Below are 16,138 nucleotides of genomic sequence, written 5' to 3'. Positions count from 1 at the left end.
GAGTGACTTTGCACGGATGGTGTGTAAAGGGTTCCCCAGGCTGCCGAAGTATGTCCCATTGGAACGGCTGCTGCTTCCAGACATGGAGGAGGAGGGTAGGATTGGGGACATATACGGGTGGCTGGGGAAGCAGGGGGAATGCACGTGATGAGGATTCAGGAGAAATGGGAGGAGGAGTTGGGGGAGAGATTAGGTGGAGAGTGAGGTGCTGGGTGGGGTGAATTTGACCTCTTGTGCGAGACTGAGTTTGATACAGTTAAAGGTGGGATGGGATACAGTGAGTTACACACTGGAATCTAATCGAGGGGTTCAGATGGTTTATATATAGAATAATGGATACCTGGGAGTGAGTTACAGACTGGAATCTAATCGAGGGGTTCAGATGGTTTAGAGATAGAATAATGGATACCTGGGAGTGAGTTACAGACTGGAATCTAATCGAGGGGTTCAGATGGTTTATATATAGAATAATGGATACCTGGGACTGAGTTACAGACTGGAATCTAATCGAGGGGTTCAGATGGTTTGGATATAGAATAATGGATACCTGGGAGTGAGTTACAGACTGGAATCTAATTGAGGGATTCAGATGGTTTATATATAGAATAATAGATACCTGGGAGTGAGTTACACACTGGAATCTAATCGAGGGGTTTAGGTGGTTTATATATCGAATAATGGATATCTGGAAGTGAGTTACAGACTGGAATCTAATCGAGGGGTTCAGGTGATTTATATATAGAATAATGAATACCTGGCAGTGAGTTACAGACCGGAATCTAATCGAGGGGTTCAGATGGTTTATAAAAAGAATAATGGATACCTGGGAGTGAGTTACAGACTGGAATCTAATCGAGGGGTTCAGATGGTTTATATATAGAATAATGGATACCCGGGAGTGAGTCACAGACTGGAATCAAATCGAGGGGTTCAGATGGTTTATATATGGAATAATGGATACCCGGGAGTGAGTTACAGACTGGAATCAAATCGAGGGGTTCAGATGGTTTATATACAACATAATGGATACCTGGGAGTGAGTTACAGACTGGAATCTAATCGGGGGGTTCAGATGGTTTATATATAGAATAATGGATACCTGGGAGTGAGTTACAGACTGGAAACTAATCGAGGGGTTCAGATGGTTTATATATAGAATAATGGATACCCGGGAGTGAGTCACAGACTGGAATCAAATCGAGGGGTTCAGATGGTTTATATATAGAATAATGGATACCCGGGAGTGAGTTACAGACTGGAATCAAATCGAGGGGTTCAGATGGTTTATATATAGAATAATGGATATCTGGGAGTGAGTTACAGACTGGAATCTAATTGAGGGGTTCAGATGGTTTATATACAGAATAATGGATACCCGGGAGTGAGTCACAGACTGGAATCTAATCGAGGGGTTCAGATGGTTCATATAGAGAATAGTGGGCAGCACTGTAGCACAGTGGTTAGCACTGTTGCTACACAGCTCCAGGGTCCCTGGAGCGATTCCCTAGTGGGCCACTGTCTGTGTGGATCCACAGGTTCTCCCTGTGTCGGTGTGGGTGTCCTCCGGCTGCTCCGGTTTCCTCCCACAAGTCCCGAAAGATGTGCTGTTAGGTAATTTGGATATTCTGAATTCTCCCTCTGTGTACCCGAACAGGCGCCGGAATGTGGCGATAAGGGGCTTTTCACAGTAACTTCATTGCAGTGTTAATGTAAGCCGACTTGTGACAATAATAAAGATTATTATTCTTATATTTATTATGGCCTCACTCAATGATCTCCAACTGAAAGGCAGCTGACTGTGCAAGTGGTCATTCACAGTACTGCCAGCAGATGGCGGCGCTGCTCCATGTCAAGCCCTTCCAGCCAACCTGGGGAAAGTGTGGGTCAGGATGAGAGAGATCAAGGGGGGATTTCAGGAAACGCTTCTTCACACAAAGATTATAAAACCAAGGTGAGTAAATGTGGTTCAGATACAGATCAGCTATGAGCTGACTGAATGGTGGAACAGGCTGGAGGGGCTCAATACCCAACATGTTCTGTAAAATTATCCACTTTGACATGAGGATCTCAGGATATCTTTAAAAGATGAGAGACTGATAAATATTGGGAGACAGAAGGATTTGTGTATCCATGAAGTAGGAAAAGTTTTTTTTAATGTATTTTATTCCAAATAAATTAAATAATACAAAAACATCAGCAACCTGGGGAACATTCTCCCCAGCACACAATGTTACAATCTGGACAAATGTTTCCATTTTACACATTCCCGCCCGCGCGACGGACTATTCCTCAAACGTGGCCACCGACGATCCCCACCGTGTGGGGATCAGAATCCCCTCAGATATGGGAGTCACTGGGAAATCCAATCGGGAATTCAGGAGAAACATCTTTACCCAGAGAGTGATTACAATGAGGAGGTCACTGCCCTTCACTGAGAACAGGGCAGGGGACGCGGTTCAAATAGAGGGAGTGTGTCCTTGCCCAGCAGCTCAGGGCTGGACTCACTCTGACTGGGTTTGGGGATGGAGACGAGGCCCTTGTTTCAGGTGAAGCAATATTTTAAATCCGGGCTCGATGTACTCACAGTGACTCCCAGTGGGATTCAATGGAAAGGGATATTGTCCAGATAGTTCAACAAGACGCTGATTCACTGTCTCCCATTGAGTGCTGCCACCCCAGTCGAATATCCTTTAATGAGCATCACTGTCTCAGTGACATGTCTTGTGAGGCAATAGCAGAATCAGCTTCACAATTTGTTCAAACTAACAGAAGATTAACAAGCGGATGGAGCAGGAGGTGAACAGGAATTTAAAGATGTTATTGTGCAGTCGATGTCCCAGTTCCTGATGTGTAAATGTGATCTAGTGACTGACAGAGCCTGTCCCTTCATCACTCTCCAGTAAATGGAAGCTCTGCCTAGGTAGGGTGTGTCTGTGTGTGTGAGTGTGTCTCTGTGGGTGTCTGTCTGTCTATCTGAGTGTGTGTGTCTCTCTGAGAGTGTGTGTATATGTGTGTGCCTGTCTGTGTGTGTCTATGTGTGTCTGGGTCTGTGTGTGTATTTGCGTGTGTGTCTGTCTGTCAGGGTCTCTGACTGGGACTGAAGACCCCCCCCCCCCCCCCTCAGGACAGTTTCCAGCACAAATTACATTTATATAGCGCCTTCAATGCAGTAAAACATCCAAAGGGACTCGACAGCAGCGTGAATCAGACAACATTGAGACTGAATCTGTTGTTCGAGACGCTTCTCCCCACAGGCAGAGAATGTGCAGCATCTGAGAAATGAGCAGCTCCAACACAGCGTTGTTCCTCTTCACTCCAGTTACACAAACTAGGCACCAACTTTCCATCTTCCTGTCCAAAAGCTGATCGGAGAGGTTCAGGCAGGATTGAGGGGGGAAAGATGGGCCCGGATTTGGGAGAGAGAAAGAGACTCTCCAGGAATTTGGGGAACAAGGGGGAGGTTGGAGATGGGGGTGGACATTTTCAAAAAGATGTTTTTTGTAAGAATGAGGGTCAGGTGGAGACAGGGTGGAGAGAGAATAAGGAGGGGCTCAGGGGTGAGGGAGGGGCTCCAGACACAATAAAGGGGTCAGTTTGATTTAATTCTAAAGTTCCTGACACTGAGGGTGTCACTGATCACGTGAAGTGAAATCCAGGAAGTGCAGCCCTGAACAGGAATTGAAAGTGACAGAGCTGGAACAGGGAAGGAGTGAGAGACTCTGAGCACTGGGATGGCGTCTCCAGATCTCACACAGGAACTAACCTGTCCCATCTGTCTGGAGATATTCACCCAGCCGGTGTTTCTGGAATGTGGACATCATTTCTGCAGCTCCTGCATCTCTCAGAGTTGGCAGAAGGTCCCGGGCGATGTTTCCTGCCCCCAGTGTCGACAGGTCTTCACCCAGAGGAACGTCAGGCCCGCTCGGACCCTGATTAACATCGTGGAGAAGTTCAGAGGGCAGAAGGTGAAGGTGACACAGCCACAGGAGGAGTTTTACTGTCAGGAACACGAGGAGAAGCTGAAACTCTTCTGTGAAGATGAACACAAAGCGATCTGTCTGGTGTGTGGGATGTCCAGAGATCATAAGACGCACAGTGTGATCCCAATAAAGGAGGCAGCCCAGATATACAAGGTACTGGATCACTGTTACTGACACAGGTAGATGGGGAAGAGGGACAGGGTGTAAGTAATAGAGAGAGAGAGTGTTTGTAGAATGTGGGGAGGGGAAGAGAGGGCAGGAGAGAAAGGGGTAGGGAAGGAGAGAGGAATGTAAAGAGGAGAGGGTTGGAACGAGGAAAGGATTGATTGAGGAGGGGAATTAACCTGGAGGAGGATAATTGTAACAAACAGAATTAACCCACAGCTTCTACTTTGTTTATTGAGTGTCAATCCTGAGAATATCTCCTTCTCTACCTCACTAGTCTCACTCGATTTAAAACAGCAAACTCCTCCCGAATGTGACAATGATTGTTTCCTTTGACAAACCCCTTTGTGTCCTTTCTGTCTCAGAACAAGTTAGAAACATCATTGGAAACTCTGCAGAAGCAAATGGACCTCAGTCTCCACAGTAAAAGGGAACGCGGGGATGGGATTTTACACATGAAGGTAGGAGACTGGCCTTTAGGCTTTGTGTAAACTTCCCTGTGTTTGTTATTGAGAGTGAGTGAGCCTCTCACACAGTCAGAGAGAGAGTTTTACTGAATAAAATGCTGCTGCTCCAACGTACACTGCGAGCTGCTCCCCGAACTGCAATATAAGGGAGCGTCTGTAAACTGCAGATCATTATGACAATGTGAAAATGTCTTATTTTCTCTCTCAAATCAATCACATCAATTGATTAAATAAATCTTGTCTGTAACTCACTCCCGTGTATCCATTATTCTATATATAAACCATCTGAACCCCTCGATTAGATTCCAGACTGTAACTCACACCCCGGTTTCCATTATTCTATATACAAACCATCTGAACCCCTCGATTAGATTCCAGTCTGTAACTCACTCCCAGGTATCCATTATTCTATATATAAACCATCTGAACCCCTCGATTAGATTCCAATCTGTAACTCACCCCCAGGTATCCATTATTCTATATATAAACCATCTGAACCCCTCGATTAGATTCCATTCCGTAAGTCACTCCCAGGTATCCATTATTCTATATATAAACCATCTGATCCCCTCGATTAGATTCCAGTCTGTAACTCACTCCCAGGAATCCATTATTCTATATATAAACCATCTGAACCCCTCGATTAGATTCCAGTCTGTAACTCACTCCCAGGTATCCATTATTCTATAAATAAACCATCTGAACCCCTCAATTAGATTGCAATCTGTAACTCACTCCCAGGTATCCATTATTCTGTGTATAAACCATCTGATCCCCTCGATTAGATTCCAGTCTGTAACTCACTCCCAGGAATCCATTATTCTATATATAAACCATCTGAACCCCTCGATTAGATTCCAGTCTGTAACTCACTCCCAGGTATCCATTATTCTATATATAAACCATCTGAACCCCTCGATTAGATTCCAGTCTGTAACTCACTCCCAGGAATCCATTATTCTATACATGAACCATCTGAACCCCTCGAACAGATTCCAGTCTGTAACTCACTCCCAGGTATGCATTATTCCATATATAAACCATCTGAAACCCTCGATTAAATTCCAGTCTGTAATTCACACCTTGATGGTTCTTATTTAGGATTAACCGTTGGAATCACTTTGTAATGTTTGTTTGTGACTCACTCCCACAGACCCAATATTCCATCAAATTATTGAGCCGGTAGTGAGCTGTTATTATTTGTTAGTTGTACTGGATGCAAATTGTTTTCCTATATCCCAGTGGACAGAGACCAGGGACACTGGGATTATAAACGTTTTTTATTCCGTTCTGTATTCAATCTGTTCCAGGCTGAAGTTGACAGACTGAGAAATGAAATCAACAGTGAATTTGAAAAGATGCACAAGTTCCTGTTTGAGAAGGAGGAGCTGATGAAAGCAGAGTTGGAGAGAAAAAGCAATAAAGTGTTCGAGGAAATGGAGAGCAATTTAACCAAAACCATGGCTGAAATGTCTTCTCTTGAAGGAGCAATAAGAGATCTAAAATCGAGGCTGGAGATACAAGAGGCCCCAGAGTTCCTCAAGGTACAAAATCTCTTTGTCTTGTCCAGTGAAACATTCCAGAGACTGAGGGCGGGCACTCTGACCTTTAACCTCTGGGATTGGGCAAGGCCTCAGTCTGATTGGTTGGGTGATTGTTTCTTTCTGCTGTCAGTAAGGGTCCAATGGGGAATGAGGTGAGAGAATCTCAGTGTGATTCCGATACTCAGTGTAACCACGGCACTGATTGATGATTGGACTCAGAGAGAGCTGGGCTGGGAACTGGAGACGTTTACACTGCTGCACATGGAGTTCTACTGAGGACGGGGTTAAGATGCGTTGTTAAAGTGGAGTTGGTGGATCTTTATTGAGCTGTGGGTTTGCTGTTCCTGATCCTGCGAATGCTGGATTCAAATGAAGCCTCAGCCAGCAATAGTGTTGGGATTAATATCGGGGATGGACAAGAGACACAAATTAGAGGATGTCTCGGAGGGTTGTGGAGCTGGAGGAGGTTACAGAGATCGGGAGGAGTGAGGCCATGGAGGAGTTTGAAAACAAGGATGAGAATTTTCAACATCAATACGTTGTTGAACCGGGAGCCAATGTAGTTCACCAACCACAGGGGTGATGGGGGCTACGGTTAGAGAGATAAGAGTGGGAACTGGTGCGGGCAGAACACCCAGCTGGACAACAGTGGAGAGGCGGTGGAGGAGGATGGTGTGATCGACCGTGTCAAAGGTTGCAGACTGATCGAGAATAATGAGGAGGCGAGAGGGGTGAAGATGTAGATTTAAAGGAGAGACAATCCCGCTAACATGGGGACCAGGAGGGGAGTTTGGGAGATCAGTAGTTTTGGGGAAGAGGATGGAGGGGACAGGAGGTGGGTCTGATGACCAGGATGAGCTCAGAGAGGGAATGAAAGGAAAAAGTAAAAGTTATTTTCTATCTGATTCCTTGTCTCGATTCTGTCCCTCTTAATTTCTACTCGGGATTTACAGCAACAAGAACTTTTTAATCTGACTCTATCATATCTATTCTGTTTCTTTCCCCTCAGGATATTCAGGACCTGTTGATGAGGTAAGCAGATTTAAAGAAACAGTTTTGTGATGCGATCACTCCTGTCTCTCTAACACACACTGATTTCCAGACCTGTTTTTACAGGAGTCAGATGGAGTTTCACAAGCCTGGAACTGTCTCCACTCAGTTACCTGTGGATATCGCTGTTGAACCATTCAAATACATCAAAGTGTGGAGGGAAATGAGAGCAGTGATTTCTCCAGGTATCATTCTCTGTATATTACCGTCTCCCTGCTGTTATCCACGTGATTAATGAGGTTTGACGCACTGATGAAATGATCATCAGAAATAAGAGTCGGACTCGCCCATTGAGCCTGCTCTGCCATTCAACAAGATAATAGTTAATCCTATTGTGGCCTCAACCCGGTGCTTCTGCCCATCCCCGATAACCCTTAACTCACCTGTCCATCAACATCTGTCTGACTCAGCCTTGAACATATTCAATGACCCATGTCCCTAACTCTCTGTGGGAGAGAATTCCAGAGACCGATGACCCTCGGAGAAGAAATTCCTCCTCGTCTCCATCTTAAATGAGAGGTCGCTTATTTTTAAACGGTGACACCTCGTTGTAGATTCCTATTGATTAAACATCCTCTCAGCATCGGTCCTGTCAATCCTGCTCTGAGTCCTGGATGCTTCACGAAGATCACCTTTCATTCTTCTAAACTCCAATGAGTATCGTTCCAACCGGTTCAACCTTTCCCCATAAAACAACCCCTTCATCCCGGAATGAGCCCAGTGAAGCTTCTCGGAATTGTTTCCAATGCAATTATATCCCTTAGGTAAGTGGACCAAAACTGTAGACAATACTCCAGATGTAATTATTTATGTTTCATTCTTTTTATTGTAACGAGTATGGATCCCCTGAGCACACAGGTGAGTCTTTCAAACAGCCCACCTTGCCATTTGGTTGCCCCTGTAGCTGCCTCCACGTTGTTGCTCGGGGTGACTGGCCGGACTCACTATGCACACGGCCTCCTACAGCGGAAATGCCGTGGCTCAGGGCAGATTCCCCCGAGCTGGTTTTGCAAAGTAACAAAACTATCCACCCCGCCCACCCAACTTGGGAATGAAATTCCGTGTCTCTGTGTCCTCCTCACAACATACTTTGCTACCTCTATCTGTCACCATCAAATTTACTTACAATACACATGGTCCCTTCATACAAGGCAGGCCATGGTAAGAGAGGAGGAAACCCTGTCACTGGAAGGCTTCAACATGGACAAGTTATTGGATTATCATAGAATTTACAGCGCAGAAGGAGGCCATTCAGCCCATCTGCACCGGCTCTTGGAAAGAGCACCCTACCCAAGGTCAACACTTCCACCCTATCCCCATAACCCAGTAACCCCACCCAACACTAAGGGCAATTTTGGACACTAAGGGCAATTTTAGCTTGGCCAATCCACCTAACCTGCACATCTTTGGACTGTGGGAGGAAACCGGAGCACCCGGAGGAAACCCACGCACACACGGGGAGGATGTGCAGACTCCGCACAGACAGTGACCCAAGCCGGAATCGAACCTGGGACCCTGGAGCTGTGAAGCAATTGTGCTATCCACAATGCTACCGGGCTGCCCATGAACTGTCACAAACGTTGACAAGGCGTTGACAGTGGAAATTGCAGTGTCACTGACCATAATGCTCCATCTTCTCTCGACTCAGGCGAGGTGCCAGAGGACTGGACAATTTCAGGCCTTACTACCTGTTTCATAGATGATTGTAAGGGGAAGTCATGTTTAAATAACTTTCTGGGGTTTTTTAAACTGATAACACAAAGTGTCAATGAGGATAATGGTGCATGTGGATTTTCAGAAGAGATTCGATACAGTGCCACAGAACAGACTTGTGAAAAAAGTCATAGCTTACGGACTAAAAGGGACAACAGCAACATGGAACAAAATTGGCATTTGAATAAGAGGAAGCATAGAGAGTTCATGGATATTTTTTGGGCTGGAGGAATGTTCGGAGTGGTGTTACCCAGGTGTCTTTATTAGAACTTCTTCCCTCCCTGATTTATAATAATGATCTAGATCTTGGTGTGCAGGGGGAAATTTCAACGTTTGAAGATTATATAAAACTTGGAAGTCTTGTCAACTGTGAGGAGGATAGTGTTGAACTTCAGAGGGATATAGACAAGTTGGTGTAAGATGCAGATAGGTGGCAGATGAAGTTCAATGCGGAGAAGGGAGAGGTGGTGTATTTAGTTAGAAACAACATGAAGAGACAATATAAAATAAGTGACACAACTTTAATGAGTGAGCAGGAGCAGAGGAACCTGATGTGTATGTGTATAAGTTATTAAAAGTAGCAGGACAGGTGGAGAGAACAGTTAATAAAGTATAAAGTATTCTGGTCTTTACTAATAGAGGCAAAGTGTACAAGTTATTCATGCCGAACATGTACACGTCACTAGTTAGTTCTGGAGCTGTGAAGCAGTTGTGCTATCCACAATGCTACCGTGCTGCCCCAGGTGTCAGAGATAGGGTGCGGACAGTAAGAATTTTAAGTTCGAGGTGTTGCTGGGTTCAAAGCTGATGAGGGTCAGTGAGCACTGGGGGGGCTGAAATTATCAACGTTGGTGTCAGATTCCAGTAGATTGAGTTCAGGGCGATGACCGACTTCCTACAACTCGTCTTAACCGAGGTCTTGTACTGGAGAGAGATCTTTATTCCCAGTGAATTGATGCTGATCTGAGCCGAGTGAATGGAGCTGAGGGAATGGGGAGACATTTCTTCAGATCTCCTGGGCTGGATTCTCCGTTCCTGCATCTTAAATGCTGACACCAACGATCCACGGTCTTTGACGACGGAAACATCGGTTGCGCACACGCACCGATTCCGTTACCAGTGAGGGGCTAGCACCGGCATTGCGTGAAACATCCGCGGAACACACGGAAAATGGTGGGAGAATCGGCGGGTCCGCGCTGGACACGCGCAGGGCTGACAAGCTGCAGCTGTGCGGACGCCTACACCCCCCACACGCACACGCACCGATCGCACAGAAACGATGACACCGGTTGTCCTGGACCATGAGCCCGTCCACCCCGACCCCACAGCCCTGGCAGAAGCCCCCCTCCCCCAATCCCTGGCAGAAGCCCCCCCCCGGCCAGCGGCCCGGCTCTCGGCGCAGTATGGTGGCGCTGGACACTGTCCGCATGCCCACTCTCTCTCCGCAGCCGCCACGCCAGGCTCGCGAATGCTGAGACCACGCGTGGCCGCATCGTCGGGAACTCGGCCCATCGGAGGCAGAACATCACAGGTGGGCCCGATAATTATATTCAAACTTCGTGGCGAATGCGCGGGCGCGGGTCTCGGTGACGCTGATTTGGAGGGGGCGGAGCACCGTGACCCACGGCAAACCAGCGCGTGCCGTGGTTTCGGCACGGGGAAACAGAGATTCCGGCCCCCTGTCTCTCAGCTTCCACAGTTCCTGGGCTGAGGAAAGTGGTGATGTTCCATCACCGTCTGTACACGTCTCGGCATTCACTCCTGTTTTTCTCACAGTAACAGCTTCCCAATCATGTTCTCTTCCAGTTCCAGCATCTCTCACCCTGGACCCAGAGACGGCAAACAACCAGCTCATCATTTCCCAGGATCTGACTAGTGTGAGGTTCGGAAATGAGGAGCAAGATCTCCCTGATCATCCGGGAAGATTTAATAAACACTTGTATGTTTTGAGCTCCCAGAGTTTCACATCAGGGAGACACTACTGGGAGGTGGGTCTTGGAAACAAGCCTTACTGGGTTGTGGGTGTCTGCAGAGAGTCTGTCAACAGGAAAGCAAACATCACACATTCACCTGAGAATGGATTCTGGGTCATTGCCCGGTCTCCTCACTGCAAATCATTGAAAATCCCAGATGTCATCACCCAGCGGAAAGTGAAGCCCCGGAAGTTGGGAATTTACCTGGATTATGAGGGAGGACAGGTGTCATTTTACGATGCTGAGGACATGTCTCACCTGTACACCTTCACTGACACATTCACCGAGAAACTCTACCCCATCGTTAATCCTTGTAATGATAAGCCTGGTGATAACCCTGACCCACTCACACTGCTCACTGGCTAACACAGTGGGACACGTTTTGGGAGGTCGGAGTTTTAGTGAGAAGCCTGATTCACTGTCTGAACAGCTCATGTTGTCCTGATTCTCTGCTGTGTGCTGTCAGGGGGTGAGTGTGTTTCTGTATTGTTTATTCTGTAAATTTAACTCAGATTCTCCACCCATCCCACTGTCCCTCTCTGAATATAATGGGACCCAGAAACACTGGGCTGGTATAGAATGAAGCAAAATCTCCTGAATTGTGGTAACTGTGCCCAGCTCTCGAACAATTCATTGTGAATCTTTATTTTATTTCCTCCCTTGAATAAATGTTTCATTTGAAGACGGGACTGACACCTGGTGTGATGATTATCGATTCAGTGAATGAGCAGAAAGAATGTTTTCTCTCCTGTCTGGGATGTGGATGTCGCTGGCTGAGCCCTCGTTACCCATCCCTAATTGCCCTTGAGAAGATGGTGTAGGTACACCCACAGTGCTGTTAGGGAGGGAGTTCCAGGATTCTGACCGAGTCACAGTGAAGGAACGGCCGATATGTTTCCCAGTCGGGATGGTGAGTGACTGGAAGGGAACCTCCAGGTGGTGGCATCAGGAATGAGAATATCAGAATAGGTTCCGGAGTAGGACATGTGACCATTCAGTAAGATCCTGTCTGAACATCGACACCGACTCCATATTCCCATCCTATCCCTTCATTCTCTTTGTACTCAGGAATATATCGATCTCTGTGTGGAATATACTCACTGACATCTCACCGAGAGAGAGAATCCCAAAGATTCACAACTCTCTCTGAGGGAAGGAATTTCTCCTCATCTCAGTCTTAAATGGACAACCCCTTATCCTGATTCTGTGACCCCCTCGTTCTGGACGAGTCTCAGCAACTACCCTGTCACGATCTCTGAGAATTGTACATGTTTCAATAAGAAACCTGTTATTCTTCTAAACTTCAAACAATATTGATCCATCCAACTCAATCCTTCCGCATATTGGAAAACCCTTTCATCCCAAGAATCAATTCCGTGAACCTTCATTGCTCCCTCTAAGGTAAGTACATGTTTCCTCAGGTACGGAGACTAAAACTGTCCACAGTCATCCAGCTGTGACCACACTCAATCCCTGTTACATTGCAGCAAGACTTATAGTCTTATACTTCAGCCCCGTTGTAATAAAGGCTAAGATACATTTACCTTCCTAATAGTTCACTGTATCTGCATGTTAACTTTTATTGGGTGGTGAATGTGGAGAAAGTGAGGTGATAGTGGGAGGGAGAGAGACCGGAATGGGTTAGGATGGAGGAGGAGTCCTGTAGGGGGCCCAGCTTCAGGGCCATGGTAACGGTGGCACTACCGTTGTCACCGAGGAGATATATGGAGAGCCCGGTTGTACAGTCCACGGTTAGGGTGTGGAACCAGCTGAGGAGACAGTTTCGGATGGAGGGGATGTCGGTGCTAACACTGTTGTGTGTGAACCACGGATTCAAACCGGGGGAGACGGATGGCATGTACAGGAGGTGGAGAGAGGTGGGGTTGATGAGGGCCAGGGATTTATATTTGGAGGAGAGGTTTGCCAGTCTGGAAGAGCTGCGGGAGATGGGAGAGCTCCCGAGGGGGGAGTGATTTTAGGTATCTACAAGTGAGTGACTTTGCACGGATGGTGTGTAAAGGGTTCCCCAGGCTGCCGAAGTATGTCCCATTGGAACGGCTGCTGCTTCCAGACATGGAGGAGGAGGGTAGGATTGGGGACCGATACGGGTGGCTGGGGAAGCAGGGGGAATGCACGTGATGAGGATTCAGGAGAAATGGGAGGAGGAGTTGGGGGAGAGATTAGGTGGAGAGTGAGGTGCTGGGTGGGGTGAATTTGATACAGTTAAAGGTGGGATGGGATACAGTGAGTTACACACTGGAATCTAATCGAGGGGTTCAGATGGTTTATATATAGAATAATGGATACCTGGGAGTGAGTTACAGACTGTAATCTAATCGAGGGGTTCAGATGGTTTATATATAGAATAATGGATGCCTGGGGGTGAGTTACAGACTGGAATCTAATCGAGGGGTTCAGATGGTTTAGAGATAGAATAATGGATACCTGGGAGTGAGTTACAGACTGGAATCTAATCGAGGGGTTCAGATGGTTTATATATAGAATAATGAATACCTGGGACTGAGTTACAGACTGGAATCTAATCGAGGGGTTCAGATGGTTTGGATATAGAATAATGAATACCTGGGAGTGAGTTACAGACTGGAATCTAATTGAGGGGTTCAGATGGTTTATATATAGAATAATAGATACCTGGGAGTGAGTTACACACTGGAATCTAATCGAGGGGTTTAGGTGGTTTATATATCGAATAATGGATATCTGGAAGTGAGTTACAGACTGGAATCTAATCGAGGGGTTCAGATGGTTTATATATAGAATAATGGATACCTGGCAGTGACTTACAGACTGGAATCTAATCGAGGGGTTCAGATGGTTTATAAAAAGAATAATGGATACCTGGGAGTGAGTTACAGACTGGAATCTAATCGAGGGGTTCAGATGGTTTATATATAGAATAATGGATACCCGGGAGTGAGTCACAGACTGGAATCTAATCGAGGGGTTCAGATGGTTTATATACAGAATAATGGATACCCGGGAGTGAGTCACAGACTGGAATCTAATCGAGGGGTTCAGATGGTTCATATAGAGAATAGTGGGCAGCACTGTAGCACAGTGGTTAGCACTGTTGCTACACAGCTCCAGGGTCCCTGGAGCGATTCCCTACTTGGGCCACTGTCTGTGTGGATCCACAGGTTCTCCCTGTGTCTGTGGTGGGTTTCCTCCGGGTGCTCCGCCTCCCACAAGTCCCGAAAGATGTGCTGTTAGTTAATTTGGATATTCTGAATTCTCCCTCTGTGTACCCGAACAGGCGCCGGAATGTGGCGATAAGGGGCTTTTCACAGTAACTTCATTGCAGTGTTAATGTAAGCCGACTTGTGACAATAATAAAGATTATTATTCTTATATTTATTATGGCCTCACTCAATGATCTCCAACTGAAAGGCAGCTGACAGTGCAAGTGGTCATTCACAGTACCGCCAGCAGATGGCGGCGCTGCTCCATGTAAAGCCCTTCCAGCCAACCTGGGGAAAGTGTGGGTCAGGATGAGAGAGATCAAGGGGGGATTTCAGGAAGCGCTTCTTCACACAAAGATTATAAAACCAAGGTGAGTAAATGTGGTTCAGATACAGATCAGCTATGAGCTGACTGAATGGTGGAACAGGCTGGAGGGGCTCAATACCCAACATGTTCTGTAGAATTATCCACTTTGACATGAGGATCTCGGATATCTTTAAAAGATGAGAGACTGATAAATATTGGGAGACAGAAGGATTTTTGTATCCATGAAGTAGGAAAAGTTTTTTTAATGTATTTTATTCCAAATAAATTAAATAATACAAAAACATCAGCAACCTGGGGAACATCCTCCCCCGCACACAATGTTACAATCTGTACAAATGTTTCCATTTTACACATTCCCGCCCGCGCGACGGACAATTCCTCAAACGTGGCCACCGACGGTCCCCACCGTGTGGGGATCAGAATCCCCTCAGATATGGGAGTCACTGGGAAATCCAATCGGGAATTCAGGAGAAACATCTTTACCCAGAGAGTGATTAGAATGAGGAGGTCACTGCCGTTCACTGAGAACAGGGCAGGGGACGCGGTTCAAATAGAGGGAGTGTGTCCTTGCCCAGCAGCTCAGGGCTGGACTCACTCTGACTGGGTTTGGGGATGGAGACGAGGCCCTTGTTTCAGGTGAAGCAATATTTTAAATCCGGGCTCGATGTACTCACAGTGACTCCCAGTGGGATTCAATGAAAAGGGATATTGTCCAGAATGTTCAACAAGAGGCTGATTCACTGTCTCCCATTGAGTGCTGCCACCCCAGTCGAATATCCTTGAATGAGCATCACTGTCTCAGTAACATGTCTCGTGAGATGATCACAAACTGCGGGTGAAGCAATAGCAGAATCAGCTTCACGATTTGTTCAAACTAACAGAAGATTAACAAGCGGATGGAGTTGGAGGTGAACAGGAATTTAAAGATGTTATTGTGCAGTCGATGTCCCAGTTCCTGATGTGTAAATGTGATCTAGTGACTGACAGAGCCTGACCCTTCATCACTCTCCAGTAAATGGAAGCTCTGCCGAGGTAGGGTGTGTCTGTGTGTGTGAGTATGTCTCTGTGGGTGTCTGTCTGTCTATCTGAGTGTGTGTGTCTCTCTGAGAGTGTGTGTATATGTGTGTGCCTGTCTGTGTGTGTCTGGGTCTGTGTGTGTATTTGCGTGTGTGTCTGTGTGTGTGTCTGTCTGTCAGGGTCTCTGACTGGGACTGAAGACCCCCCTCAGGACAGTTTCCAGCACAAACACTTTGATTCAGTCAGAGGCAACAACAAATTACATTTATATAGCGCCTTCAATGCAGTAAAACATCCAAAGGGACCCGACAGCAGCGTAAATCAGACAATATTGAGACTGAATCTGTTGTTCGAGACGCTTCTCCCCACAGGCAGAGAATGTGCAGCATCTGAGAAATGAGCAGCTCCAACACAGCGTTGTTCCTCTTCACTCCAGTTACACAAACTCGGCACCAACTTTCCATCTTCCTGTCCAGAAGCTGATCGGAGAGGTTCAGGCAGGATTGAGGGGGGAAAGATGGGCCCGGATTTGGGAGAGAGAAAGAGACTCTCCAGGAATTTGGGGAACAAGGGGGAGGTTGGAGATGGGGGTGGACATTTTCAAAAAGATGTTTTTTGTAAGAATGAGGGTTAGGTGGAGACAGGGTGGAGAGAGGATAAGGAGGGGCTCAGGGATGAGGGAGGGGCTCCAAACACAATAA

At 46.6% G+C, this 16,138-nt stretch overlaps 1 protein-coding gene across 1 annotated transcript; it reads left to right on the top strand.

Moving 5' to 3' along the window:
* The first annotated feature begins 3,694 nt into the window (after window positions 1-3,694).
* LOC140390345 (zinc-binding protein A33-like) lies at window positions 3,695-11,574 on the top strand. Its single transcript, XM_072475417.1, has 6 exons — window positions 3,695-4,133; window positions 4,511-4,606; window positions 5,923-6,156; window positions 7,166-7,188; window positions 7,273-7,391; window positions 10,726-11,574. Exons 1-6 carry the CDS (start codon window positions 3,732-3,734, stop codon window positions 11,256-11,258), a joined length of 1,407 nt encoding a protein of 468 aa, XP_072331518.1. The 5' UTR covers window positions 3,695-3,731; the 3' UTR covers window positions 11,259-11,574.
* Window positions 11,575-16,138: the final 4,564 nt, after the last annotated feature.

This window comes from Scyliorhinus torazame, chromosome 14 (genome assembly GCF_047496885.1).
Source record: "Scyliorhinus torazame isolate Kashiwa2021f chromosome 14, sScyTor2.1, whole genome shotgun sequence".
Classification (NCBI taxonomy): Eukaryota; Metazoa; Chordata; class Chondrichthyes; order Carcharhiniformes; family Scyliorhinidae; genus Scyliorhinus; species Scyliorhinus torazame.
Note: the sequence above shows the minus strand (reverse complement) of the source record. Positions and strands in the feature narration are given on the sequence as shown.